At 41.5% G+C, this 27,501-nt stretch overlaps 1 protein-coding gene and 1 pseudogene across 4 annotated transcripts in view; one reads left to right on the top strand and one right to left on the bottom strand.

The window, feature by feature from the left end:
• The window catches only part of pax5 (paired box 5), a 58,719-nt gene extending 32,240 nt beyond the window's left edge, over positions 1 to 26,479 (top strand). For all 4 annotated transcript variants that reach the window (XM_031285912.2, XM_031285913.2, XM_031285915.2 and 1 more), the window contains exons 7-11: positions 8,225 to 8,357; positions 13,005 to 13,106; positions 15,598 to 15,684; positions 17,768 to 17,854; positions 19,460 to 26,479. In XM_031285912.2, the coding sequence (XP_031141772.1) occupies positions 8,225 to 8,357; positions 13,005 to 13,106; positions 15,598 to 15,684; positions 17,768 to 17,854; positions 19,460 to 19,542 (492 nt within the window). In that variant the 3' untranslated portion in view covers positions 19,543 to 26,479. The remainder of the gene's footprint in view (positions 1 to 8,224; positions 8,358 to 13,004; positions 13,107 to 15,597; positions 15,685 to 17,767; positions 17,855 to 19,459) is intronic.
• LOC116040596 lies at positions 23,737 to 23,832 on the bottom strand (annotated as a pseudogene).
• Positions 26,480 to 27,501: the final 1,022 nt, after the last annotated feature.

Below are 27,501 nucleotides of genomic sequence, written 5' to 3'. Positions count from 1 at the left end.
ACAAAAACGTTTGCCAAATGAATCAAATCTAATTTAATAGTGTACCTGTACATTTGGTACACATGCACACATATATTGTTTATGTTTGTATATATAGTGTTTTTTATACAAACACTTGTAGCCTCAATGTTATAGGAAAAGCAATTTAATTTAGATAACTTACATATACCAACAGATACATAACAAATCTTGACAAACTGTAGTGTTTGTTGCTAGATGAAATGCTTGTCTCTGCTTTAAGCTAACGGCCTGTCCTGCCTGCTCTGCCTTGCCATGCCATGTCAATCCGGAAGAAATAAGTCAGATTGCATAGTGAAAATTAAATTTAAATATTCCTAATTATATTGCCGAAACAATGCAGAATCATTGCATTCATTCTAATGGATGTTTTTTTCTGGTTCTTTTTTTCACTGATTGATCTAAAAATGTCAGCATCAAGCCGTGTTTCTCTGTCAGTCTGACAGACTACTGTGAGTTTCTGTGGTCTGATAGACATTGTGATGGTTGCAACAGAGACCCAGTCAGGCCTATTGATGTTCCTATAATCCAGATACACTGCAGGGGTTAATGAGCATATTGACCGGGCTCTCATTATGGCCTCACTTCCTGCTGCTCTGGGACGGCAAAGGAGCTGTCCGCATTCAGATGCATCTTGGGAATGTGCTGCATATGTGTGTGTTGTTTGCATGTGAGAAAAACAGATGGAAAAAAAAGTGTATCTTAATGTTGCATCTCCCGCCCTTTCTAAGCAGTTTAGTTAATATAAATCTGAGTGGAATAGACAGATGTAAGTTGTACACTGAATGACAAAAATGACAACAAGCTAGCATTTGTAGTCTCTCTACCTTTTCTTAGATGTCCTCTAATCTGCAGCCCTCCGGTCAATACCATATTAAGGAAATATTTGTGTCTCAAAATGACACTTGTTTCCACATCTTAAAGACATCGCTACTTCAGGTTTATTTTTTCAGTCAATGTCAAGGGCAAGAGAACAAACACACTAGAGGAGTAGTAGTGTATGGAGTTACATATAGGCTACAGCCTTAGACCTCTAGGGCAGAGTTTGGCTTTTTAGCCCATTCACTTCCCTCTGACCGACATGAGGACTGGAGTGGCACAGGGCGAGAGGTCGACAGGGATTGGCTCTAGTACCTCTATAGACCACGACTCAAGACTATAATACCCATGATTCATAGATCAGTGTCCTCTTTGAGCTCGGTCAAGCCACTGGGGGCCGGGCATAGGGGCGCATAGGAGCTTTAAACTGCGGGTCACCCTGGGGTCAAACTGGCTTTAGGATGCTGCATTGTGATTACAAAGAGGTGCACACACACATACACTCTCTTTCTCACACACACAAATCTACATTGCTATCTGTCCCTCTACCTCCACTCCTTCTCTCATCCTGTCTGGTCAACCACCCCCACTTTTTACTAGCCTGCATTTCCCAGAAGGAATGATTGACAGTCATACCCTTAACACTGACAGCCACAGCTCAGCCTCTTTAGTATGTGGGCTGAGGAGTGTGTGTGTGTGTGTGTGTGTGTGTGTGTGTGTGTGTGTGTGTGTGTGTGTGTGTGTGTGTGTTTGAGGCGGTGCTGGTGGGGTTATGGTCAAGGAGGGTCACGCTGTGATGTGGTCACTTTTGACTGACATTCTTGTGACTGACATTCCTAAAAGATGCCTGATATATACTTGGCCCTGCTGTTGATGGTGGAGTGTGAGTTAGTGTGTATTTGTGAATATAATAGAAACTGACGGAGGGCAAGCAAGTAAGAGAGAAACAGAGGTGCAAGTTTCAGGTACCAACACTATATTATAATGGTATACTAATATATTGTAATTTCAGAGGTTATTTCAACCTTCTCATTATCTTTTAGCTTTCTTGCACTGAAACACGAGCCTCGTTCATTATTTCTTCATCCCACTTAAATAGATAAAAAGTAAAATTGCTCACGTTCCTCATAAGCAAATCTTATTTTATCTGTCACCAGTAGTTACTCTTCTATCCTGTTTGTCTCAGACCTTTTCTTTATCTTTCCTCCCTAACAAGCCATCCTTTTATCTCATCTCCCTCTCCTGCTCTTGTTCCCCCTCTCCCTGTAGTCTATTAAGCCCCACTATTAATTTGTGTGTGCATGCTCGTATGTGTGTGTCTGCATGTGTGCCTGTCAGAGAGAGTTCATTTGAATTTCCCTTCAATCACTTCTTATTACCCAGTTGATAAATCAGCAGGGCTGATGGAGCCCCCACCCATTCATGCTGCCCCGGGTCCAAATGCCCACCCCAGCACCAACCAGTCTGCCTACACTGGGATAGAGAAAGAAAAAGAGAAAGTCCTTGTCATTCCTCCATCGAAAAAGGTTAAAACAAAGCAGAGGTCATAGGTGATCTTTTCTGAAGGGTGGAAATAGTTAAACTGGTCAAAAGAGGCTGACAGACTCATAATGGACACTAGGAGTAAATAAATCATTATCATCAAATAATCTGAGACTATTTTTATCCCTGGAGCAATACACATTTTGTACTCTAGTGAGTATTCCCAATAGCAGGACGATGTATGTAGGATTTACTCAAAATGACACTGAGAAGTTCGGTCTAATTCTTCCCATTTGCATCTTTCCATTGACTTTGTATACAATACGCCTTTAAAATTTGCTTTGCGTTCTGTCAGACTTTGGCATTACAGACAATAGTTATTTAGTATGATCAATTCATTATTGTTTTCACTTTTATCATGACATCGTTAAAATAAGAGGAATAGAGAATATCACCAACCTTATCCTTCTGTTCTTTGTCATTGGTATGTAATCATTACTCTGTACAGAATAGGCATTAGCCACCAATACAATAATATTAAATTTCGAAATTAAAATCAATAAATCATTGATAAATTACAAATGTTAGCCCAATTTGTCATTCAAAATGGATGAACTTTTACAGCCTATGCCCAGAGTTGAGGTCTATCTGGCTCACCTGGAAATGAATACCCTCCCCACTGCTGCCACGCTCAGTTTGAGCGCAGATTAATTCCTTCCCCACAATCCCTGTCTCAGTTTGTGGGCCTCTGAGGGAATTGTATTTGTTTATAGTCAAGCCTTTTTCCATCAGGAGTACACAAGACAATGTGGGGAGAGAGAGAGGGAAAGAGAGAGAGATGGAGAAATCGGGAGCTATTTGGGGAATGGAGAAAAAGTGAAATACTATTATGCAAATGGTGCAAGTCAACAACAGGGCCAGTGTGTGTGTGTGTGTGTGTGTGTGTGTGTGTGTGTGTGTGTGTGTGTGTGTGTGTCAGAGGGCCGATTAGGGCTCATCTGTTATTGATGTGAAATTTGGACCAAACCATTACCTTCCCAGATCTGAGTGAGTAGACCAACCTGCTGTGTGTAAGTGAGGGAGTGAGAGGAAACAAACGTAGTAGGCAGCTACATACTGTAATGTTGAAGGACTATTCAGATATGTAGTAATTTTCCATTATTAGGATGTAACTTGTTAACTTAGCACCTTTTTGTTAATAGAGACATTCTTATAAATGGGAACAAAGAGAGACTGAAAGGCAATATAATAAAGCAGACTGCAATAATACGCCAATAGGAGACATGTATTTATGTATTGTAAATCTTGGAACAAAACATTGGCTAGCATACGTTGTTCAACACAGTAAAACAAAATATCCTGTTGTATTTTGTGAATAGATTTTAGGCTATAGAGCATGCAATACAAATCTGCTACTTACATCATCATCTATTCCTGGCCCTGGAGCCTGCAGGTGGATGCTGGGGTGGTGGTGGGGTTAACAGTGGGCAGCGATACAGGTGCAGGCCAGCAGCAGCATTGACAAGGCAGAGATGGGAAAATTGTGCAGCTTAAATAGACAGCCAAATTGAGGGCGTGTGTTTGGTAAATTATACGGTTGTACGCAGTGCAGCTCGAGTTGGCTGCCTGAACTAGCTCGCAGGTGTCACCCCATTTATTGTTGACTGGTGTTAGCCACATCCACGCTGTACAAACGGGTAGCACTAGAATTGGCACTTAAACTCTTCCACACAACTCAGCACAACAAGCAAATTGGCTTAATAGTAGTAGTCTCGTCTAGCTATAGACATACCACACACTGCAGCCCACTCCTACTGAATCCAAATGTGAGGTAACATGAGTCATATCTCCTTAATGTTTTGCTGCTAGCAGGGGCTGTGGAGACTTTACTGGTGCAGCTTAAGTAGCCACTAGCACTTGCGTTTGGTTCTCTGTCATTCATTTCAGTTTCATCAGGGCTGCTTGAAATATTCTCCTTCTGATCCGCACTTCTCTTCCTAATAGTTCCAGTTTGGAGCCACGGCTGCAATGCTTTAAACCATTCAGTTTCATCTCAGCTTACTATCTTGCCATCACAGTTTAGCTCGTAACTAATCATGGACGCATGGATGCGGTACGTTCATGAACGTGACTACGTAGTAGGCTAATGTCGAAGCAAAAATATTAAGAGAAAGGCAAAACTTACTGTATTTTAAATTACATTTCAGTGATCTCATAGTTTTAGTATTTTCATTCCAAAATGTTGTAATATTTTGATACCGTTTTTAAATCTACTTAAACCTACATTGTGTAATTTTTTGAGTTGATTCTTAGCAAAAACCCCTTTGTTCTTTCACAAATATGTGCTCATTCATGTCTAATTACTTCCACCAACTAATCAAAGTATTCTGTATAAGTGTAGAATCTGCCATTTAGAATCATTCAGAATACATACGGGCGAGTCGCTCAAATGATGGCCGGCATGTTGCGCCTCCATCTTTAAAATACATTAGCCAAAGAGGGACAAACCTCCGCCTTTCGCCCTTTTACACTCAGTGGCACCCCGCACCGTGACGAATGCCAGGGGCCGATTACTCGCCAGGGAAGTGAAAAAGAGAATTAAAACGACAACGCGACAAGACTAACATATTAACAGAAAAGTTAATATTGGAGTGGCTAGAACAGCTGCGTGTAAATGATGAAGATACTAAGAGCTAATTTCGGGTTCGGCCACCGTAGCAGTTAAAACGCGATCGGAATGGGAGGGGCTAGAAAGTAATATTCAGTTGGTTGTCATATACAATTTCACCGCTAGATGGGAGAGATTCTTACACAATGTAGCTTTAAGTTACTATTAATTAGTTTTAATGATTAACATCACTTTTTTATTTATTTTATTTTGAAAATCCCCTCACAGCTCACTAGAGAGAGAACCATACAGTAGTTTGAGAATTCTTTATGTAGAATGGATATCAAACAACATGATGTTGCATTGCGTTGCAGAAAAAAAGTTTAGCAAGGTTAAACTTTTATACTGCTGCATTTTTTTGTTGGAGCTCTGTGTCAACACAGGGGTGTCATTAAAATGAATAAGGCAGCTGCATTTCTTTCACACAGAGCTAATGTTGGTCCAAACATGGTCTTTTCCTTTCAGAGTTTCCCAAAAGAACCATGCTTTCTTTGTTTCTTTCCACATTAGTTTCTCTTTTCCATTATTTTATTTAACAGTTCCCATCTTTCCTCCTTTCCTCATGTCTTACATGCATCCATTTCTCTCTGTCATCTCTTTCCCAACTACCTCTTCTCATCCTTCTTTCTGCCTTTGACGTCCTGCCCCAGGTCCAGCTCCCCCTGCCGTCTTTTCTTGTAACCCTCGATCCTGCCCTGTACAACTCCCCCACCTTTACTACCACCACCCCTCAAACCCCAGTCCCTCCGCAGCTGTGTCCCTCCTCTTTGATGAGGGCTGATGGCGCTGTATGAGCGGTGGAATTGACAACATTTACGGGGCAGAATGAGAATGATCCATCTTCCTTAGTGGGCCTGTCACCCCACTGGCCAAACTTCATCATGGCCAATTACCACGGCAGACCCCTTCTTCTGTGCTGCTGCTGCTGCCTGGCCCCCATCTACATGGATACATGGACACATTAGACACCATTATAATAAGACAGAGAGCGGCCAAGAGAAGGAGGAGGGGGTGCAGGGATAGCATGTATGAATGGGTGAAAAAAAACTACAGGTGTGATGTGTGTGTGTGTGTGTGTGTGTGGGGAGGGGGGGGTGTAAAGAGAGAAAAGATGGCTTAAAAATGTGTCTGAAGTGTAAAGAGGGGGAAAAGAGAAAGAAAGAGAGAGAGAGAGAGAGAGGTGTGTGTAGTGTACTGAGTAAGCTCTTATTTGGCAGGTCACAGTCCAGTGGTTGTGTTGTGTGTTGACGAGCACAGGGGTGTTTAAGAGGTCAGTGAGCACAAACACACGCCTACACTTACAGCTCCACACACACACACACACACACACACACACACACACACACACTCACACACACAGATGCAGAGGTATTAAAAGGGTCAGTGCAAAACTCTCACCTCATCACCTAAAGGAAATTCTGATTGCTGTCATTAGTGTACACACACACACGCGCACACACACACACACACACACACACACACACACACACACACACACACACACACACACGCATCAGCAGTAACATAAAGAGGAGGGGATCTATTTCATGCAGAAAAGTAAGACGTTTTATCTGCTCAGTTTGTTCACAAAGTAGGTTGTAGCCATTGCAGAAGTACATCACATTTATTTTGTGAACACATAATTAGAGAAAAGCGACGTGGTACATTGTCACTAACTACAAATCTTTAAGCTAATTGAACCCAACAATTCGATTGAGCAAAGTGAGTTAACACTTTACACGTGGCCGTCACACTTTTGTATTAACAGCTGTTTGGCTGTGACTGTAGTTATGATGTCATTGCCTCATTTTCCCTGTTGCTAGAAACAGGTTAGTATGAAGGCCTTGGTGCTGTCTGAAGAATACCAAGCTCAAAAAGTCTTGCACAATCTACCAATCAAAGTTTTTTTTGTGTTCTTTTTGCCTCTTTGTTACTACATTCGACAAATTGAGGTAATTCAATTGCTTACGTTTTGCATTTAACAGCTTTCACCTCTATTTGCACAGATATACAAAACACACACACACACACACACACACACACACACACACACCACACATTCAGCAGGCAGGTCATTTGCCCATCATGAGCGTAGTGGCCCTGAGAATTGGTGGTTAATCTATATATAGTTGGTCATCAGTGTCAATACCATCACTCTAAATCACCACATACACACACACACAAACACACACAGATCTGGCAGAGAGATGAAGATGGATGGGTCATGGCTTGGTGTGCGGGTCAGACACAGGTGAGCAGACAGTTTTCATTATCCAGCTATCTGTCTGCATTTTTGGAAAGTGAGAGAGAATGCTTAACCAGGTTGTTATAGAGGCTGCTTCAACATTCTGTCTGCATGATCTTGGTTAACCCAAAGGTCACAATTTATATAAGGAATAATTTGTATGAAGCAGTTATAATTGTAAATCATTTCATCAGGGTCACCTCCTCTAAATGACAAACCAAACATGCATTACATGTAAGTTACTGAGAGCTTGCACAGAGAATAAAAAACATACAACAAGAACAACAAGATGTGTGTGTGTATGTGTGTGTGTGTGTGTGTGTGTGTGTGTGTGTGTGTGTGTGTGTGTGTATGTGTGTGTGCGTGCGCGTGTGTGTGCGTGCGTGTGTGCGTGCGTGCGTGCGTGCGTGTGTGCGTGCGTGTGTGTGTTCAGTGCACTGGGGAACCGCTCGCACGTGTGTTGAGATGATCACAGTTCTTATTGTTGTTGGTATCTGGGGAGACAAAAGGCTTAGTGCTAGCCATGGTCTATGTAATGCCACTGTGTGTATATAATGTGTATGATGTGTATGATGTGTGTGTGTGTGTGTGTGTGTGTGTGTGTGTGTGTGTGTGTGTGTGTGTGTGTGTGTGTGTGTGTGTGTGTGTGTGTGAGAGAGAGAGAGAGAGAAAGTGAGAGATGAGGAGAAAGAACAAGCTGATCCTGTGGTTATAGACTGTTGGACATGGTTGTATAGTAAATCCGTCTTTGTAAACAGATCAATAAACTCAACTGTAGGTGTGTGTGTGTGTGTGTGTGTGTGTGTGTGTTTCTCATACTAAAGCTTCTTTGCTATGAGAACGGGGCAGCATGTTGGAAATATAGCAGGATATAACAAACAGATTGATCACAGCTGTGAGCAATATCCAGCTCTAGTACTACAGTATATTCTGAAAATGTAATGTTCTTTTTCTTCTGTTCTATTCTTTCTCCACTTCCTGTCTCTACTCAGACGTCAGATTATTCAGCCATGGCCTCACTAGCTGGTGGACTGGACGAGATGAAGAACAGTTTGGCCAATCCTGGAACAGGAGCGGAGTTAGGAGCCAGCATGTCAGGTCCACAGTCCTATTCACTCGTTCCAGGTAAGAAAGACATCCAACTAATAACTGAAAAGACTTTTTGTTACCTGATTAAAAACTAAATAGAATTGTATCAAGAAAAAAGGCATACACTAATAAGATTTAAAACGTTCCTACATTTCATCATCAGCTAAGTTGATGTAACTGGACTTCCAGTGTGCACATGCCTTTTTCTTTATATTGTTTTGCCTTTTTGGCAACAAACCTGAATGTGCATACACTGCTTTGTGACTAAAGCTAATTGCCTAGTGTGCATTCTAAGCCTTTTATTTTATTTATTTGTGAGGCAGTCACAAAGAGACCCAAAAAGTAAAAATATTTTTTTCATCATTTTAGTATATTACCATAAAACCTACAATGAATCCAACAATACAATAAGCTTCATTTAGCAAATTACTAATTGTGAAAAGAAGTCAGATATTGGGTGAGAACATAAAATCGCAAGCCTCCTCAATGAGGCTTAAAATTATAAGATGCAAATTTAGAGCATTTAGAAATTTAGGAAAACAATATTTTATCTATCTATTTATATGATGTTTTTTTTTTTGCTCTGGCTGTGTGATAACCTAATTGCATATTACTAAATGCAAGAGAAAATGACTTCATAGTAAATCAAGCCTATAGTGCACAGGTCTGTGCTTAGTATTACAGAAACGAAAAACACTATTTCATATTCCAGACACACTAAGCCAAATGCCTTTTAAGTCTACCTCAGCAGCTACATGGATTCTAAGTGATTGAACCTGTTTAAAGAGATCAGAGCTTTGGATCTCAGGAGAGGTGAGAAGCCCAGAAGAAAGGAAGAAAAGAAAGGTGGAAGGTTCGAGGAAAAGTGAGAGCCCCGTCTCTTCTCTGACTCCATTTAGGGGCGTTGGGAGAGGCACTGGTTAATTAAGAGTAGACCTGGGAGCACTTGGACAAGGCTTCGACATTCACATCTATAATGAGGGGAATCATAGAGCTGGGAATTTGGGATATCTGGGAATGGGCTCTTTTTTTGCCCTTTGAAACCACTGAGGAATATTACCTGAGAGAGAGAGAGAGAGAGAGAGAGAGAGAGAGAGAGAGAGAGAGAGAGAGAGAGAGAGAGAGAGAGAGAGAATTTCCATTTCTGCTTATGCATGCAAAAACACATTAATATTCACACACACACACACACACACACACACACACACACACACACCTTAATATTATGCATGCATTTCCTTGCCTGTCTTTTCCCTCAAAATAGAGCTCTCTCTAGGGGATCAGACATCCGTGTGTTGACGCATTGACGCAATATTTCACCCCTGACGTGTTGATGCTCTAGACACACACTGTAGAGCAACATTTACACATTCAATCTTCGTTTCTGAGGCCTTTCCAAATCTGTAGGGCATTTTCATTTTACCCAGGACTTCACCTAGTCTACTCGACTGCAGAGGGACAAACTGTACACCCTCGATTACCTCCAGGTTTGACATATAGACATGTTGCTCTGATGGCTTTTTGGTGGGGAAGAGTAAGAAAGAGAGAGTCAAAGAGAAAGGGAGGCAAAGGATGTGTGTTCATGTAGCTGCAAGTGAGCACAGAGGAGACTTGTACTTGTTGGTTGACCTCTACGGCAAAGCTGTGGAGAACAGATACATCAACACAACTGGCATACATATGCACAAATACACTGTGTGCACAGACACAGAAACACACACAAAAACACACACAGCACACACACACACACACACACACACACACACACACACACACACACACACACACACACACACACACGCACACACACACACACACACACACACCTCAGAGGATCTGGCCCTGTCTGCCCCCTCTAAGTTGGGCTGTAGAGAGTCCATCTCTTCCTCCCTCTCCTCCTTGCCCTGTGCACTGACCCTGAGCGGATGAGTAGCCCGTCTGCACTAATGCCTCGCTGTCGCATCAAACACTGAGGAAAACTTTACTACACTGAGACAGGAGAGAGGAGGTGGAGAGGGACAGAGGAGGCTGGAGTAGAGAGGGGAAGTGTGAGAGAGAAACACAAGTAGGGAGGGAGGGGAAGAGGCAAATATTAAGTGAAGAGGACAGAAATATGAGCGTCTGTTGATAAGTAACCACGTGTTGTATTTTCCTTTCTTCTCATCATCTCCAATTTTTCTCCCATTTCTGTTCTCCTTGGTTTTTATTTTATTTTCAAGTAAAACCAGAGGGTGACCACATTTTATATTTGAGAATTAAAAAAAAGACAACAATGAATTTGCTGATAGTAATTTTTTAACACGTAACACAAACAAACGTTTTTGATAAGGATCCCTGAAATGTAAGGGATCCTTATCAGCATGGCTTTAAAGAATGGCAATGACGGTCGGTCGATTCACTACTTTGGTCCAGACTGAAATATCTCAGTTTTGTACTGACATTCATGCTCCCCAGAGGATGTATGTATCCTAATGACTTTGGTGATCCTCTGATATTTCCTCTAGCGACATCATGAGGTTAACATTTCTGTTTTTGAGTGAAACATTTATGAAATGTCCCTCCCGAACTCTTGGATGGATATTCCCCCTCACGATGACTTGTATTAACTTGGGTGATCATTACATGAACATGAACATTATACCTGCTTGACATCAGCAGTTTTAGCATTATCATCGTGAGCATGTTAATATACTGACCTTAGCATTTCGCACCATAAAGCACCATTGGGCCTAAATAAAGCCTCACAGAGCCGCTAGCATCGCTGACCTGTGATTAAGAACTGTTCTGAACAGGAAATTTTACAGTTGAAAACTTAAATTGTCCGCAATACCGTTTCTAAATTACTTTAAATATCTTTGGCATTTCTGTACTGCAATACTTTTTTAGTTAATCGGTCGAGATATAAGCCAGTTTCTATATATATATATATATATATATATATATATATATATATATGTTCTCCTCTCTATTTCGCATCTCCTCCTGCTTCTCTTCTCAGTTAGTTAGTGGTGGTTAAGTGGAGGGGAAGTGAATGGGATTGATGGTGTTAGCATCTGAGCTGTTTATGATGATGATAAATGTGTGTGTGCAGGGGGGAGGGAGGCGGAGGGTGTCAATGCATGTGTGTGTGTGCGTGTGTATGATGATGATGAATGGAGGGCTCCCTCTCCATGCACTCCCAATGTCTACTGCGTGCAAACATAGAGAAATGATTTGGGCCGACACACTGTCATGTAGTCTAATGCAGTTATATATCCTATCCACCAAGTGACAGACAGAGGAGGGGGGGATACCGAGAGAAGGGGGGAGTTGGTAAATGAATGGATGTCAGTGGATGGAAAATAAGGAGGAAAGAAACAAACGAAAGAGGGACATCCTAAATGTGCTCCTGCATTATTATTTCAGTAAAGATCCTGTATGAGGTGTCAAGTTTTGAAGGTGATCTTTTATTTTGAGTATTTAGTATAATTACTGTGAAGAAGTGGAAAGTAACAAATAGTAACAAATAGAACTTCCTTACCTGTAATTGCCTTTTTTCATAGCATAACAGGTGCATCTAATAACATGAACAATATCTGCAGTATTTTCAAATATCTTATGATTATTGTGGCTTACTGGGACACCGCAATGGATCAGAGCCATTGTCAATATTATTGAACTTAAATCAGCACAATCAAGAGAATATTGGGGCGGCTGTGGCTCAGGTGGTAGAGCGTCGTCTACCAAACAAAAGGGTCGGTGGTTCGATCCCTTGAAGAGTCGTTGATGAACCCCAAATTGCTCCCGATGCTGCGCCATCGGTGTGTGAATGTTTATTTGATGAGCAGGTGGCACCTTGTATGGCAGCTTCGGCCACCAGCATATGAATGTGTGAGTAAATGGTGCCTGTAATATGGAAAAGTGCTTTGAGTAGTCGTTAAGACTAGAAAAGCGCTATATAAATGCAGACTATTTACATATTACAATTAAGTTTCTCTCCTTTCCTTTATAGTTCTTTTGCTGTGCAAATGTTACAAATACAAAAGGTCATATGTACAATATGAAACAGCACAGTAAAGAAGGACAGTGCACTCTTGCCTTTTTAACACATCAGAATTCAGAAATTAAAATCATCTTATGTCAAACTTTTATTTTGGTGCTGACACAAGTCGATTGATCAATTGATGGACTTACTAGATAAACAGTAACAACAGCAACAATTTTGATAATCAACTTTTCATTTAAAAAAAAATTAAAAACAAATTCACAGGTTAAAGCTCCGCAAACATGAATATTATTATTATTATTTTTTTGATAGTTTCTTAAATTTAATGATAAATAAGGTATATCTGTTTGGGTTTGAACTATTGGCCGCACACAACAAGACAACATCTTGGACTTGGGTTAATAAATTAACTGATAATGAAAATAATTGTTAGTTGCTGCCATAAAGTAATTGGTTCTGGGCAGGTTCAATATCGAACAATAACAATTTAGCATGCATAACTAACACACAGAATAGAGCCAGGAGGTACAACTATGATGACAATAACAATGTTGACACTGATGATGATATTGATAGCAGGTTACTGATGACAGCATACGTGTGTGTGTGTGTGTGTGTGTGTGTGTGTGTGTGTGTGTGTGTGTGTGTGTGTGTGTGTGTGTGTGTGTGTGTGTGTGTGTGTGTGTGTGTGATTACAGGTCGCGACCTAGCCAGCACCACTCTGCCAGGCTACCCTCCTCATGTTCCTCCCACTGGACAGGGCAGCTACTCCACCCCCTCCCTCACTGGCATGGTACCTGGTGAGTACACATGCATTGTTTCTTGGTACCAATAGTGCCATCGTGCTTGACTTTCTTTTACAGTAACTCTGTCATTTCTCGCCACCCATCATCTCAGCAGCTCTGTAACATACATAACTGTTTGAATTCCCACTGGATGTGTGCGTGTCTTTAGGGGGTGTACTTAGCTTTGCCAGTTCCTCCTTCTTGTCTGTCTACACTATGGCTGACAGTGCTCCCAGGGGGTGGCATTTGTATGTGTGTGTGTGTGTGTGTGTGTGTGTGTGTGTGTGTGTGTGTGTGTGTGTTTGTGCGTGTGTCGTTTGTGTGTCTCTGTGTATCATTAGAAACCAGCCACAGTAGCACAGCTGTCCCTCCTCAACATTAGTAATTTGTTTTTAATGAGAATCACCAGTGACCCACGACTAATTCATTCATTCCCTTCCAGTCCGCCTTCTATGCTGCTTTTGTGTTTCAATCCTGGACCCCATTCTCTCTCTTTCTCTCTCTCTCTCTCTCGCTCTCTCTCTCTCTCTCTCTCTCTCTCTCTCTTTCTCTTTCTCTTTCTCTCTCTCTCAGTGGTGGTTGTGGTCAGTGTGAAGTATACTGCAGAGAAATAAAAGGATGAAACACAAAGGCAACAACTGCAGGGAAACAAACTCAATACCATGTTGTTTACAAGTTCTTGTCTCTTCTGTGTATTCCCAATCATTCAGTCTGTGACACACACACCTGGGCTGACACACACACACACACAAACACACACACACATAGACACACACACACACACACACACACACACACACACACACACACACACACACACACACTCTCTCAGCGGACATGTAGGAACAGCACGTCTAAAGATGGGTAACCCTGTCGCCCTGTCCCCCTGCGCTCACCCTGTCCTCTGGTTTGACAGCATATTTGTGTGTGTGTGTGTGTGTGTGTGTGTGTGTGTGTGTGTGTGTGTGTGTGTGTGTGTGTGTGTGTGTGTGTGTGTGTGTGTGGGGCTGGTGTATGTTTATGTGTGTGTTGGTATGAGATTGTTTGTGTGCATGTGTGTTTGTTTTTGACAGTGTGTGTGTGTGTGTGTGTGTGTGTGTATGCGACCTTGACACTGAGCTACACGAGGGAGACCCTGAGCCTCCTCTCGCCTCCTTCCAACCCCCTCTCCCTCCCCTCGTCTCCTAAACAACCTGACATGTTGCCGTCACTACGGTGATGACAAGGGTAGGATGTTCGCACCCAGGGATGCCATGGAGACTGTATCTCGACCCCACCTGACAGATGCAGCTAAACATACACACACATAAAGCACACACAAAAAGGGTAGAGTGAGAAAGAAAACTTGTTTGGTTGTTCATCCAAATACACACACAAACAGTCTCGACATCTAAATTCTTCTCAGTGAATATTTGACGTGGCCTGAATCCTCGAGCAGACTGGAGTGAATAGAAAAGATAATCTTCCAACTTTGCTTCTCCAGCTTCGCCATGTTTTATCTCAGCACTTCTCAGGCAAATTATCCTTCTTTTTGTCCGCTCTGTCTAATATTATACCTTCATTAAGCAAGCAACTCTCTTCTGCTGTTCTTCTTCTCTCTCTCTCTGTCTCCCTTTCTGCAGCAGGGGGGCTGACACTCAGAGGGGGTGTAGAGGAGCAGTGAGGCAGAACCGACAGAACGAGAGGGAGAGAGGAGGAATGGGGGGGGGGGGTTTGGAAGGAGGGGGCATCAGGGTCTGTGACTGTCAGCTATGGGAGAGGGATCCCCTGGGAGGAGTGAAGGTTCAGGAGAAAAGAAAGAAAGAGCAAAAGATTGAAAAAAGAGAGAGCAGTGGAGAGATGTAAAAAAAAAAAGAAGAGAAGAAATGGGGAAGAATGTTGTTTTGATGTGAAGGGTGACGGGCGGGCTGTAGTCAGGCGGGCCAGAGGACGAGAGAGAAAAATAAAGAGAAAAGGGGTGAAGGGAAGAGTGGGAGGGGAAGACAAGAGGAACAGTAGACCTCAGACAGTAAGTAGTAAATGAGGGAGAAAAGCTACGCCATCATCCACTGAATGAGAGGACCACTCTCAGTCTCACTGAGATCTCCTGTTCAGTCACTCTCAACTTGTCTGCAAAACATTCTGTTGAAAACTAAGGGCAGGTTAAAGCTTCACTGTAAGCAAATATTGTACCTGGAGTACTCCAATAAATAATTGGGATTCTTTGGCATAAAGTCACCTTATTCAGGTGTCATTGTTTGCAATTTGCATCATGAACTTGGTTTACACATTTTGTTAGTCAGTAAAAGAAAATATGATCACACTGAAATATAAATTAAAATCCTGATAGCACTTAACTACAGCTTGATTGTTCTTAGCAAAGGCTGGTAGCTCAAAAAACCTAAAGTAAAAGATAAAAACCAAAAAGGTTTCGCATCTTATTTCTCAAGGTAAAGTCAAAGAAACAGACAGGATCATCCTCTCTATCCTCTGCTGTTTCTAAGCCTTCTCTCTTGTTTTCTTTCAGGGGGAGATTTTTCCGGAAGTCCATATTCCCATCCCCAGTACTCCACATACAACGAATCGTGGAGATTTCCTAATCCCAGTTTATTAGGTAGGTGTATCCCATATCTCTGCACCCAGTTCTGCTTACCAGAAGTGGATCAATAATTGTATCAATGAATTTCATTTCATTCCACCTCACATCCCAGTTCCAACCTCTCTAATACCCTCTTGTAATATGCTGTATCTTTCATGCTCCACTGTTCATTTTTTTCATTACATTACATTTCTGTCTGTATTGTACCGTACAGTACAATACATCGTAGACATACTAATGGTTCTGTAAAAGGATGTTTTAAAAGACTGGCAATTTGGGGTGTGAATGGATTGGAAGAAAAGGGAGGGGGGGGGGTTCTGGGTTTTTATTTTATATGTGGAGGAAGTTGGCTTTGACCACTAATTTTTAATTTATTACATAGTTACCTATACATTAACGACAAAGACCGAACCAAACTGCCACAAGCCGCGATCTGCCGGACTACAATGAGAAGGCAATGTCAGTTCATAGCCTATGAACTAATTCACTTTAAAAGGCAATGTGACATCAGTCTCAAAAACATGTTCTCAGACAACCTGACAGCAGAAATATAGAAAAAGATGTATTCTGTTAAAACAATTAAAACTTATTTTCATGTTGGATTGTGGCTTAAAATGTTTCTTCTTCTTTAGCTCTAGGAGTGGGAGATATGACAATATATACCATCAGAGATTTTGCCACATCATTTATACTGCACTAGGCAATTTGTTCATTTTAAACTACTGTAGCACAATGCCCCATGAATGACTCTTTTAGTTCTGTATTGTAGCTATATAGTTTAGAGATTATTATAGGTCCAAGACGAAACTGACAAGAGGGCAGGACTAAAAAGTTGCTATTATCCATGTGCTACTTCAGCACCACAGACAGCGCCATGGATTTATCAATACAAAGTTAAGCCGCCTACGTACACATGATCAGAGGTAAAACCGTGAGGTAGGGCCCACAGCATATTGCAGGCACAGAGGCAAAGCGCAGTGCAGGTATACGTCATCATTGCTTATGGATTTGGTTGCGCCTTGAAAGGTCAGTGGCAACAAGGTCAAAGTTAAAATAATTTGAACTTTGAGGGCAGAGCTCAACGGCAATTTTGAGCGGTGCGCTATGCCAAGAGTAGCGCTTCCTCTGAGTTGTCGTCACCGCTCTCCCCATAGGAAAGCAATTGCATAGCCAGCGCAGAGTGGTTCTACCGCAGATTATGTGTAGGCGCCTTTAGGCTACTAATATTCCAGAGCCATGGTCAGGGCCATAGATTCTAACTTGCACAAGCCTCAGATAAAGATAAAGGATTAATGAGTCAGACAGACTAGACTAACATATTCAACTAAACGACCCCTCTGCCCCTGCACTCTCTCTCCTAATAGAGGATGGAGAGAGGAGATGGCAGGTTAACAAGGGGCATGCATTTTGGTAATTTTGCTAACAAGGGAGATGGGATCCCTCCTCATATCGCCTTCTGGCACTACCTATCCCTTTGATAAATCTGGGGGTATGAGGCTATGATTTATAATGTTGCATATCAACAAGCAGGACTGCTTTATGTGTTATTGGATTTTTATATGACTTTTTGCATAAACATGATGAAATACCTTGATCTTTCAGGTATTTAATCTACTGGATTAGCCAAAAACATGTAGTCCTGCTTTTTTGTCCATTCATCATTTCTCAATATAATATATTTTCCAGAAAATGTATTATATCACCATATACTGTATATCAATATCCTGACATAAAATTACATATTTCTTCACTCCTACCAACTAATGACAAAATCCATCAATCGCTTTCAGATGAGAAGTAAAGAAGAAATAAAACAACTGCACCTTCCAAAAACCTTGATTGCGACTGTTATACTGAAAGACATCCCAACACTGTCTTCACTTCTCTGCATCAGTGTTTAACAAAAGATTAACCCTGAGCCAAAAACAGTCAAAGTCATTGTCTATAGGGAGCCATTTTAGGGGTCACATTTAAAGGTGAAACTGTCAGCATGTGACGGTGTAAAGGTCAATAGGTGAGAAGGGTCAGTGCTTTGCCCCCACCCTTTCCTCTCCTCACCTCTCGTCTCCCCTCCTTCCCTTCATCCCTCTGTCCCCAGTGTTTCAGCAGGATTATGGGTCTCTCCTGGGGACGGAAATCGGCTGCTCCTCCAGTCTCTTCACCAGCCAGGCAGGACAGATGCAAGGTAAGTGGAGAAAGAAAGAAAGAAAGAAAGTAAATGAAAGAGTAAACACAAGCAACAAGTATGTGTGATGATTCAGGTGTGTATGTGCAAAGGTGCAATGATGAAGAGAAATGATGGAAGGGAAAAAGAGGAAGAGACTGTAAGGGAACTTTCGTATGATAACGGATGAGCGACCACATAATATGAGGACAAGATGCACATTAGCAGGCACTGAAAGGTTTAAGATTGGTGGCAGCGGGAACAGAGAGGCTGTGATACAGAGGGAAGGCAGGGAAGAATGAGAGTAGAAGTGACAAATGAAAGAAAGAGTTTTATAAAAAAAGAAGCAAAAGGGGAGAGAGGGCGTCTGAAGTCTTGACTGAGACTAAATAGTTTGTCAGGCCGGCTTAATGCCTCACTTCCCCAAAGAGCCTCCTGAGATTACCTGGACTGTGGACAGACATAACCTGTCAACACACAGCTGGGCTGATTGATGGAAGTGACAGAGACAGGTGTCTGTGTGTGTGTGTGTGTGTGTGTGTGTGTGTGTGTGTGTGTGTGTGTGTGTGTGTGTGTGTGTGTGTGTGTGTGTGTGTGTATAAAGGTGTGTAAGTGTGGGTTTCCATGTGTCTTTGGGGTTACAGTATTGAATTGACCTCTTCCCTGAGGAGAGAATAGACTCAAGGGATCAGCAGTAGTAGAGCTGTACTCAGTGTGTCAGCTTAGACTGTCACTTAGATAGTGAGTGAGTGAGTGTGTGTGTGTGTGTGTGTGTGTGTGTGTGTGTGTGTGTGTGTGTGTGTGTGTGTGTGTGTGTGTGTGTGTATGTGTGTGTGTGAGAGAGAGAGAGAGAGAGAAAGAGTGAAGGTGGGAGCTGAAGAGACAAGTGTCAGAAAGTAGACTGAGTTCATTTTATTGGCTGTACATGACAAGGAGACTCATTTTTTTCTGTCATTAGCTTCATCAGCTCATGTCATCTCAGCCCTGCCTTTCATTATTCACATTCAAAGTAAAATATAATCTTAACAGAAAATTGAAGCTGCTCATTTCACATTTTCACTGCATTTCCAAAGTAGTTAAGGAATAATTCAGATTTATTAGAACCTGGGTCTTATTTTTGTCATTTTAACCATTATTTCTATCGGTAATAATAAAAATTTAACTCGCCAATTTAATTGCAGAAGTCCGAAGGGGAAAGAAACATGAGTAGAAGCACGAGACAATCATACAAGTTTCAAACATATCCCCAGATTAGCCAAATTCATTTGGAAGAGGAAATACTTGCAGCTCTTAGAAGCATATTAGCATCTCTTAACTAATTATTTTGTTTTTCCTGCCCACAATTTTACTATTTTGACTCAATCTCACCTCCTCGTTCCAGATGTACCAGGCAGCTGTTTTCAGCAAAAAGCGCCGATAAATCCCCTGTACACTATTAATGCAGCTTTAAATAATCTGGTTAAATTTGGTTGGCTTTGTTGCAGCAATGTCATCAACACCTGGTGAGCATAATTATGTCATAACCAATAGAAATGAGGCCAAAACTACAAAAAAAAGTGAACTCATCAATTTTAGTCTCATTTAAGAGAAATTCAACAAAATATTTGTTTCTGGGTTCCTTCCCAGGTTCACCGTATTACTACAGTGCAACATCACGGGGGGCGGGCCCTGCTGGCACTGCAACAGCCTCTGCCTACGACCGCCACTGACCCCTCCTACTGAGAGAAGAGGAGGAAGAAGAGAAGGAAACGGGGGAGGGGTGAGGGGACGGATAGCACCAGCACTGCACAGTACAAACCTGCCGACACACGGACAACAATGAGGATGAAGATTTCAAGTTTTTGACGTCAGTGAAGTTTAAATTTTCTCTGATTGACACTTAAGTCAACAAATGCACTGCTGGGCTGCAACACAGACAAACTGTGTGGGTATTACATTACTGTGAGGACACAGGCATGGCAGTGTCAATAACTGATAGATATACTGTAGGACTGGTCAGAAGCAAGTGAATTTGGCCCCTACCACAATAAATTAAGGCTTGGCTTCTTGTTTTTAACCAATTGTCTACAAATCCAAGAAGTCAGTGGACTGAGTGTGCAGCAGTGATTGAAACTATATTGTGATCTTTTGGGTAAGATGTGTTTTCAGGTTGGGAAAAAATTTTGAGGAAATTATTTGAGTTGATTAAAGCAAAATCACTTTTTCAGTCTTTATAGGCCCCGAAATCAATCAAACAATTTTCTATGCTATGCTATGGTGAAGTAAAGACAATCCAATTCTCATAACTTTGAATGACCAAAATCCCCCATATCATTATCATTCTAGTCTCCTTAGATTCAACACATTTTCCCTGGGATCACAATGGTAGATAAATGGGATACCATAACTTTTAATGGTAGTGTTCAGTTTCACATATCACTAAGCCCCGCCCCCATTAACTACTGTTGCTATGCCTGTCAAGCTTTCTATTCTCGCACAGCACATATGCAGCCTACAATGATACCAGTGGCAGATTTACCGTCAAAACTGTAGGGGCTTTTGAAACAATGGATCCTTTCAGACAGAAGTAGACAAAAACACCATTAGCCAATCTGGCCTATAGTTTAATCTATCATTACACCTTTGCTCCTCTGTTTTTGGTTTTGGAAAAGGCTAGAAGATTCCGCCCTCCAATCTCTTTAAATGTAGAGTATATCTCTTACGACAGTCCCATGCACACTGCTTCAACATGTGGAGAAATCCTGAGCTTGACAGGCCAGCCGTGCCTAGTTATGGTTGCTAAGCTACAAATGGATAATCGCTGTCTGGGGGTGAGGTTTAGCAAACGCTCAATTTCCAGTGGTTGTTGCCAGTTCCCAAAGTGTATCACAGAACATCTAACATCCACACTTGCATTTAAAGTGGTTTGAATGCCACTGACTGACTGACAGACAGACCTTTCAGTAAAAGCACAGCCTAAAACCTGAGCCCTCTACTATAAAAATGAACAGTGTACATGTTCACATCAGACCAAAATCAAATCCACCAGGGAGGGTTATTGTACAGGAAGGTGCTATCCATACCTCCACAGCCAAGATTTAGTCCTGATCAAGAGCTATTTATAATGGGAGGAGACAGAGTAATATATTAAGAAGCTTTTCTGCGCTGCGCTCCGTAATGAGAGTGAATGCCTGTAATGATTTATAATATGTGTCACGCTGTTGTGCTAGAATAGTGATGATGATGATGATGACGATGCGATATGAAATCTTAAAAATTTTCAATATGAAAAGAAGTCTTTGTTTATAAATATGATCCGACTGCGATTTTCCTGTTTATAGTTTGTTGCCTGGTATCAGTTGACACAGGTGCCATTGAATAAGACGCCATTTTTATCTGCTTCCTAAATACTGATAAGAAGAACAGGGAAGCAGTGGCACCCTCTCTTTCTCTCTCTCTCTCTCTCTCTCTCTCTCTCTCTCACACACACACACACACACACACACACACACACACACACACACACACACACACACACACACACACACACACACGCTCGCTCTAGCTCTCTTTCTATTTCTCTCTTTAAACTCCCCAAAGATGGGCCCCCCCTAGTGGATCGGCTGACTAACTACAAAAGCACAAAGAGACTCAATCATCATTTAAAGGCGCAAATTTTACTTTTTTGACTTACTTTTAGAACCATTACATACTTCTCCCTTTGCTTTTACTTCTCCCCCTTTTGAGTGCTTGTCCTTGTGCTGTTTGATATCCTGAAATTGTTTCTATAAAAAGAAATGCTTTCATGAAAAAACAAGTGAAACTGTTTTATTTTTGTTTGTCTCCTACATTAGTTCTGCGCTGTGACAATGTATGACACCAGGGTCGAGGCCTTACCCATCATGTACAGAGAGAGTAGGACAGGTTCGCCCTTCAGCGCTGATCTGAAATCAGTGTGTTATCCCTCGCAAATGTTTGAGGGCCCAGTGTTGACCTTGTGAGAGGGCAATATCTTCCTTAACCTGTACGTAGCTTCTCAATTCTGTCCATACAAGACTTGTACAGTAATCAGTGAACAAGAAGAGAAGTCACAATGTCAATAGCAATTTCAATTATTCACATTTAAATTTAGATTTTAGTGATGGAGTTTTTTTATGATAAAAAAGACTAAGAGGTGTGTGGTGTTGTTTTAGCCATCGTCTGCAAGTGTTTACATATCTTTCGTTTGTTTGGGGTGTGTGTGGCTGACCGTAGCGCTTCATTGCTACTGTGTAGTTTTTCTAGCAAACAGATTGAAGGCACCCAATCTGCAGCGTGAGACATAAAATATAGCTATATAAACATATAACTATAAACACTGAACAAAGCTGTTAGTTTCTCAATCTTTGTTGTTTCTGGGTTTTAAAATAGTGATAGAGTGGATCATTTTACATTTGTAGAACTTAAAAGTTGTGTGTGCACAACTCTAAAGCAGATTCTTATGATGGCTCGTCTGCTGTGCTGCCAGTGTGCACCGTAGCAGGAGCCTTTCCTTATTTCTGTCTTTCTCTCTTGATCTTACTGAGGCATTATTGAACCTGAACCACACCAGCTGAAAACAAGGACAGTGCCTTTAGTTTTATATGTCAACTCCCCCCTGACTGACCACGCATCACTAAAACAAGTTCAAATTCAGCGTCCCTCCCTGCAACTCCTTCAACAAAACTCTGCCTATCAGCCCATGCGACACAGGTTGGTAGATTATGTAAAGCCTTCCACAAATAAGTAGCAAACAGTAATTTCAGTGCAAACTCCGGTTGATAATTTACATACTGTACCAATGGCAACATTGCAGCTCTGATAACAGGACCAAGCCCTGATCCAGCACCCTATACTTAATCATCATGGACATTTCAGTCACAGATTCACTCATAACATTTGTAACAGGGATAGTGTGAAAATTCTAACTCATCTGATGGAAAATACTCTGAGCAATTAACAAATGACGTCAGGTGGCTGGAAAGTAACACAAATCTAAATATATTCCAAAAAAGGTCTGTTTCATTAAAGTCGGTATAAGCAAATATAAAATCAAAGTTGGCACAGGAATCCGTCCCTGCTCATCAACTGGATTTATTCTAAGCAGTGAAACACTCATTGCTGCCTCGGTAAAAATGAGATTATAGTTTGAATTGCGAGTATTGCTGCAATATAGCTTCCAGCCACCAGAGGCAGCACTGAGTTACCCAGTCGATGAGCTGTATTGACTTTAATAGAAGAGTCCTTTCTCTGATGGAATAAATACATGTTTTTAGCCATGCAAGTACTTCATGGATTGCCATGAAATTTTGTGCAAGCATGAATAAACTTCGGTTATCCCCAACTTTTTCTCTAGCAAGTCGATTTTTTTTTACTTCCAGTGAATAAATATATCAACAGCTACTACATGTATTGACACAAAACTTGGCACACACATTCATGATTCCCTTGACTTTTTCTCTAGTGTTACCATGAGGTTGGCATGTGGTTTTAAGTGACTGACTCTTTATCTCACGCCATCATCAGATCAAAATTTTAATTTGTTGAATAAACTACAACTAAACTAATAGGCTACTTAACCTATGCTAAACGAAGATGGTAAACATAGTAAACACTATACCCATTAGAATTTTCTTTTTTAAACTACTTTAAAACTTTTTCTTGATCCACACAATCCACAAGGTAATTGGCAGTTGAAATGTATCTTTCGCAAATCCCTCTTTATATACACATAGTACACAGATGGAATTTAGTGGGTAGTGCAGGGTAACCATGGTACGCCACCTCTAGATCAGTTAGGGGGTTCGGTGCCTTTCTCAAGAGGCAAACTGCTGAACTGGCACCTCTCCAGCTGCCAGTCCGCACTCCATACTTGGTTCGTACAGGGACTTGAACCCCAAACTGAAGAAAATGTTGAACGCTTCACAAATTTGCGTGTCATCTTTTCGAAGGGGCCATGCTAATCTTTGCCAGTGTTAGCATTTAGCTCAATGCATGCATGCTAGCATTGCTGTAGACTCTTAGTCTTGTTGTTACTTCATAGCCATCTGACGGCGTCCGTCAGATGTCAAGTTATTATTGTCATTATTCTTCCATAAAAAAATTATGAGTGAATCTCTGACTGAAGTTCTGAGAAATATCCATGCAGGACTAGCATGGCTAAACACAACCCACTGGCTTGACTAGGGGTGAAAAAAGGCACAAAATATACAAAAAAGCCAAGTAAGCGACAGACATTTTACAAGTCTGTTCATTAATATTGCTTTTTTTATTCACACACGCACACGCGCACACACACGCACGCACGCACGCACGCACACACACACACACACACACACACACACAATACTGTAAACATGAAGAAATATTGATTGAAAGCCGTTCTCCTTGAGGAGGTGAATCCAGTCGTGCCTCCTGTGTCCGCTTGCGAGAAGCTGCAACACCAAACAGGCCAAATTCGTTCTCCGGTGTAGCCAAGAATCCAGCCAAACATTAACAGGATTATTTGTTAACTATGCATCTCATGGTGACACAGCCTGCCTTGCCATTGCTTTGACCTAATTGGTTCACATGGGGAGAGAATGGGTTCTCATTGGCCCGCAGTCGTTTCAACTGGCAGCCGTGACATTGACTGCAGCGATGAGGGGGGACTGTCATTGTGGGTGGTACTGTAGGAAGCACGGCGGGCAGAGGCCACACACACACACAGACATACACATACAAATACACATACAAACACACACACACAAATATAAGTACAGACACACACTCTGTCCCTCCCTTTGTCCTTTGCGGAGTGGTGATCGCCCCTCCTCTCATGCCCCTGTGTTCCCCAGGGGAGCCCAAACCTGCTGTGCCATCAGAAGCTCATCCCGTCTTTTTTCTCCTCCCTCAGCCCTAATCTCATCATATCTCATGCATTTGCGCCCACCCCCCACCCTCCGTTCCCCCTTCTCTCCTCCCCTCCAGTACCACTGCCACACCACCAGGATTAGGAATATTAAAACTATTCTGTTGATTTCAGGCCTGTGACCTTCCTCAAAAAGTCTGCCCTCTTTCTTCAGACAGCCCTATTAATCCCTTTTCCCTCACCTTTTCTTACTTTTCTCTCTAACTATCCAGACGTGATGCTCACTGTCCTGTCAGAAATTCTGCATAGGAATGAAGCAGGGTGTTTTGCGCCAAAGCGAGGTCATTTCAATGGCAATATTGCTGCCGCTATCTTTATTTGGCCAAGAATATTCTGTGAGATCGCATCTAATATTTTGTTTTCTCTTCATGTATCTGTAAAGCATTTAAAAACACAAAGAAACACTAGTTTCAAACAAAGATGTTTCATTTCCAGCTTTGCTGAAACTGAACTGCCCATGAAAATGTGATTGCATCCTGCATTTTTATCCCAGCTCTAAATCAAATAGGAAACTGAAATAAATGCAAATTAGTTATTTTTTCTTTATTATGATTTCTCACCGAGTGTGCACTCCCTGACTGTATCTCAATATGAATCCATGAAGATTGCTACTGCCTTTGTAAAACCTGAGGGGATTTCAGCATCACATCTTGACAGCAATTAGTGGCACAATCTGTTTCATGCTTGCTGATATACCTAGGCTCTGGACAGATCTCATACTGAAGTGTTACAATGTTCTGTACATCTTAATATTATTCAACTGTGGAAGAGGAGAAATACACAGGACTCCTACAAAAATCAACTGTGCTTTTTGAGCAGATGTTTCAATCAAAAAAAAAAAAAAAAGATAACATGATTTTTCACCTTACTGTGGCCTTTCGTGTAACAATCTGGAGTTTTTTTGTGTCCATGGCTTAATATCTGGGGTGTTAAAGAGATATTTATATCTGTAACATTTTGGTATAAAAAAGGATCAAACAAAAGACAGAAAGACATACATACAAAATTAGGTTTCAACAGTTCAGCTTGCTCTGTTCTTTAAAATCAAACGTGACAAAAAGAAAACATATCTGTAACATTCACCAAAGCCTGTGATGCCTGTTTTAAATAATAGATTCTTGTACAAAAAACATACAAAATCGCAGAAAAGACTTACAGATACAAACACAAAACGAAGATGAGAAATGCCTTCAAATATTCTGGAGGGGAGGATTTAAAAAAAAGTAAAAGAAATGTTTCTTTAAGAAAATGTGTATGTTTTTTATTCGATTTTCTAGTAGTTGCAAACAAAACTTGGTGTTTTTTCCTCTTTGTGTGTTGTGTGTTGTCTTAATATTTGAATGTATTTTACTGCAGTGCGAATTTGCCAAAGATATCATATCACTTGATTTCTCTCCTTTTTTTGTTTATTTTATTTTTCCTGAATTGTGACCAATTTTGTTCAGAAAACTAGAAATAAATGGTGAATTTGATATTATGCTTATTTTTCATATTTCTATTGTTAATATTATTTTTATTTTATTTCCTGAGTTTGAGTTTACTGTGTAATATTAAATTACAGTTTGCTTGATGCATCTCTTCATACTCAGTCTGTGTACCTGTCCATCTGTCCACCTGAGTGACTGTTGTTGGTGAATTATTCCATATATGTACCTGTAATGTGAAGCTAAGAAGTAATTATTTGTAAATATTTGCCATAATTTTATTGGTCCTTCAGAATAAAAAATAATTTTTTGGAAGTTAAAGGTTCGGTGTCCGTACTTAGCTGCAATTGCACTTGTTTTTCATAGAAGCCAACATGCATACAAACAGTTCACACACATACTTATTGCTTAATGCCACATTCCTCAACATCCAGCCTCAGTCTGGATAGACGGAGCCTTCCAGAGCAGGAGGACGTTAATGTCTCAGTGTGACCCCGCAGCGCAGCTTTCATCCTGGGGACACAGATCTAATCTTGGGGCATCTATCTGGAGGCGAGGGGCGGGGGGGCAGGGGGGGGGAAGCTAAGCCCCCTCCCTTTCCTCACCCCACCACTCTGTGGAATGGAAAGAATGGAGTGTCCCAGTGCTGCAGCTCTTGGCTGCTGGCCGAGTCCAGGAGGGGGCAGAGGTGTGTGTGTGTGTGTGTGTGTGTGTGTGTGTGTGTGTGTGTGTGTGGAATAGAGGAGAGGAGGAGGAAAGGGGAGAAGGGTGATAATAGGACACAAGCCACGACATGGCGACAACACGCCACATACACAGAAAACAGCACAAACCCAGCTTGAGACACAGGCCAGGCTGTCCGCAGCTTGGGTGCCTGCCCAGGACACCAGAACAGCACAGTGTATTTGTGTGTGAGTGAGTGTGTGTGTGTGTGTGTGTGTGTGTGTGTGTGTGTGTGTGTTTTCTTGTTTAACTATATTCGTGGGGTCCAAAAACATGGGAATACAGTATACTTGTGGGGCCCGGACAGCTTTGTGGTGCCAAAATGCTGGACCCCACAACTTTAAAGGGCTGTTTGAGGGTTAAGACTTGGTTTTAGGATTAGGGTTAGAATTAGGTTAAGGTTAGGGTAAGGGGCTAGGGAATGCATTATGTCAGTGACGGGTCTCCACAAATAGTGAAACGCACTATGGGTGTGTGTGTGTGTGTGTGTGTGTGTGTGTGTGTGTGTGTGTGTGTTTGTGTATGTGTATGTGTATGTGTGTGTGTGTGTGTGTGTGTGTGTGTGTGTGTGTGTGTGTGTGCACTGTTATCCCAAATTAGTTTACTTTACTAGA

This window comes from Sander lucioperca, chromosome 4 (assembly GCF_008315115.2).
Source record: "Sander lucioperca isolate FBNREF2018 chromosome 4, SLUC_FBN_1.2, whole genome shotgun sequence".
Lineage (NCBI taxonomy): Eukaryota > Metazoa > Chordata > Actinopteri > Perciformes > Percidae > Sander > Sander lucioperca.
This window is presented reverse-complemented; position numbering and strand designations above follow the sequence as displayed.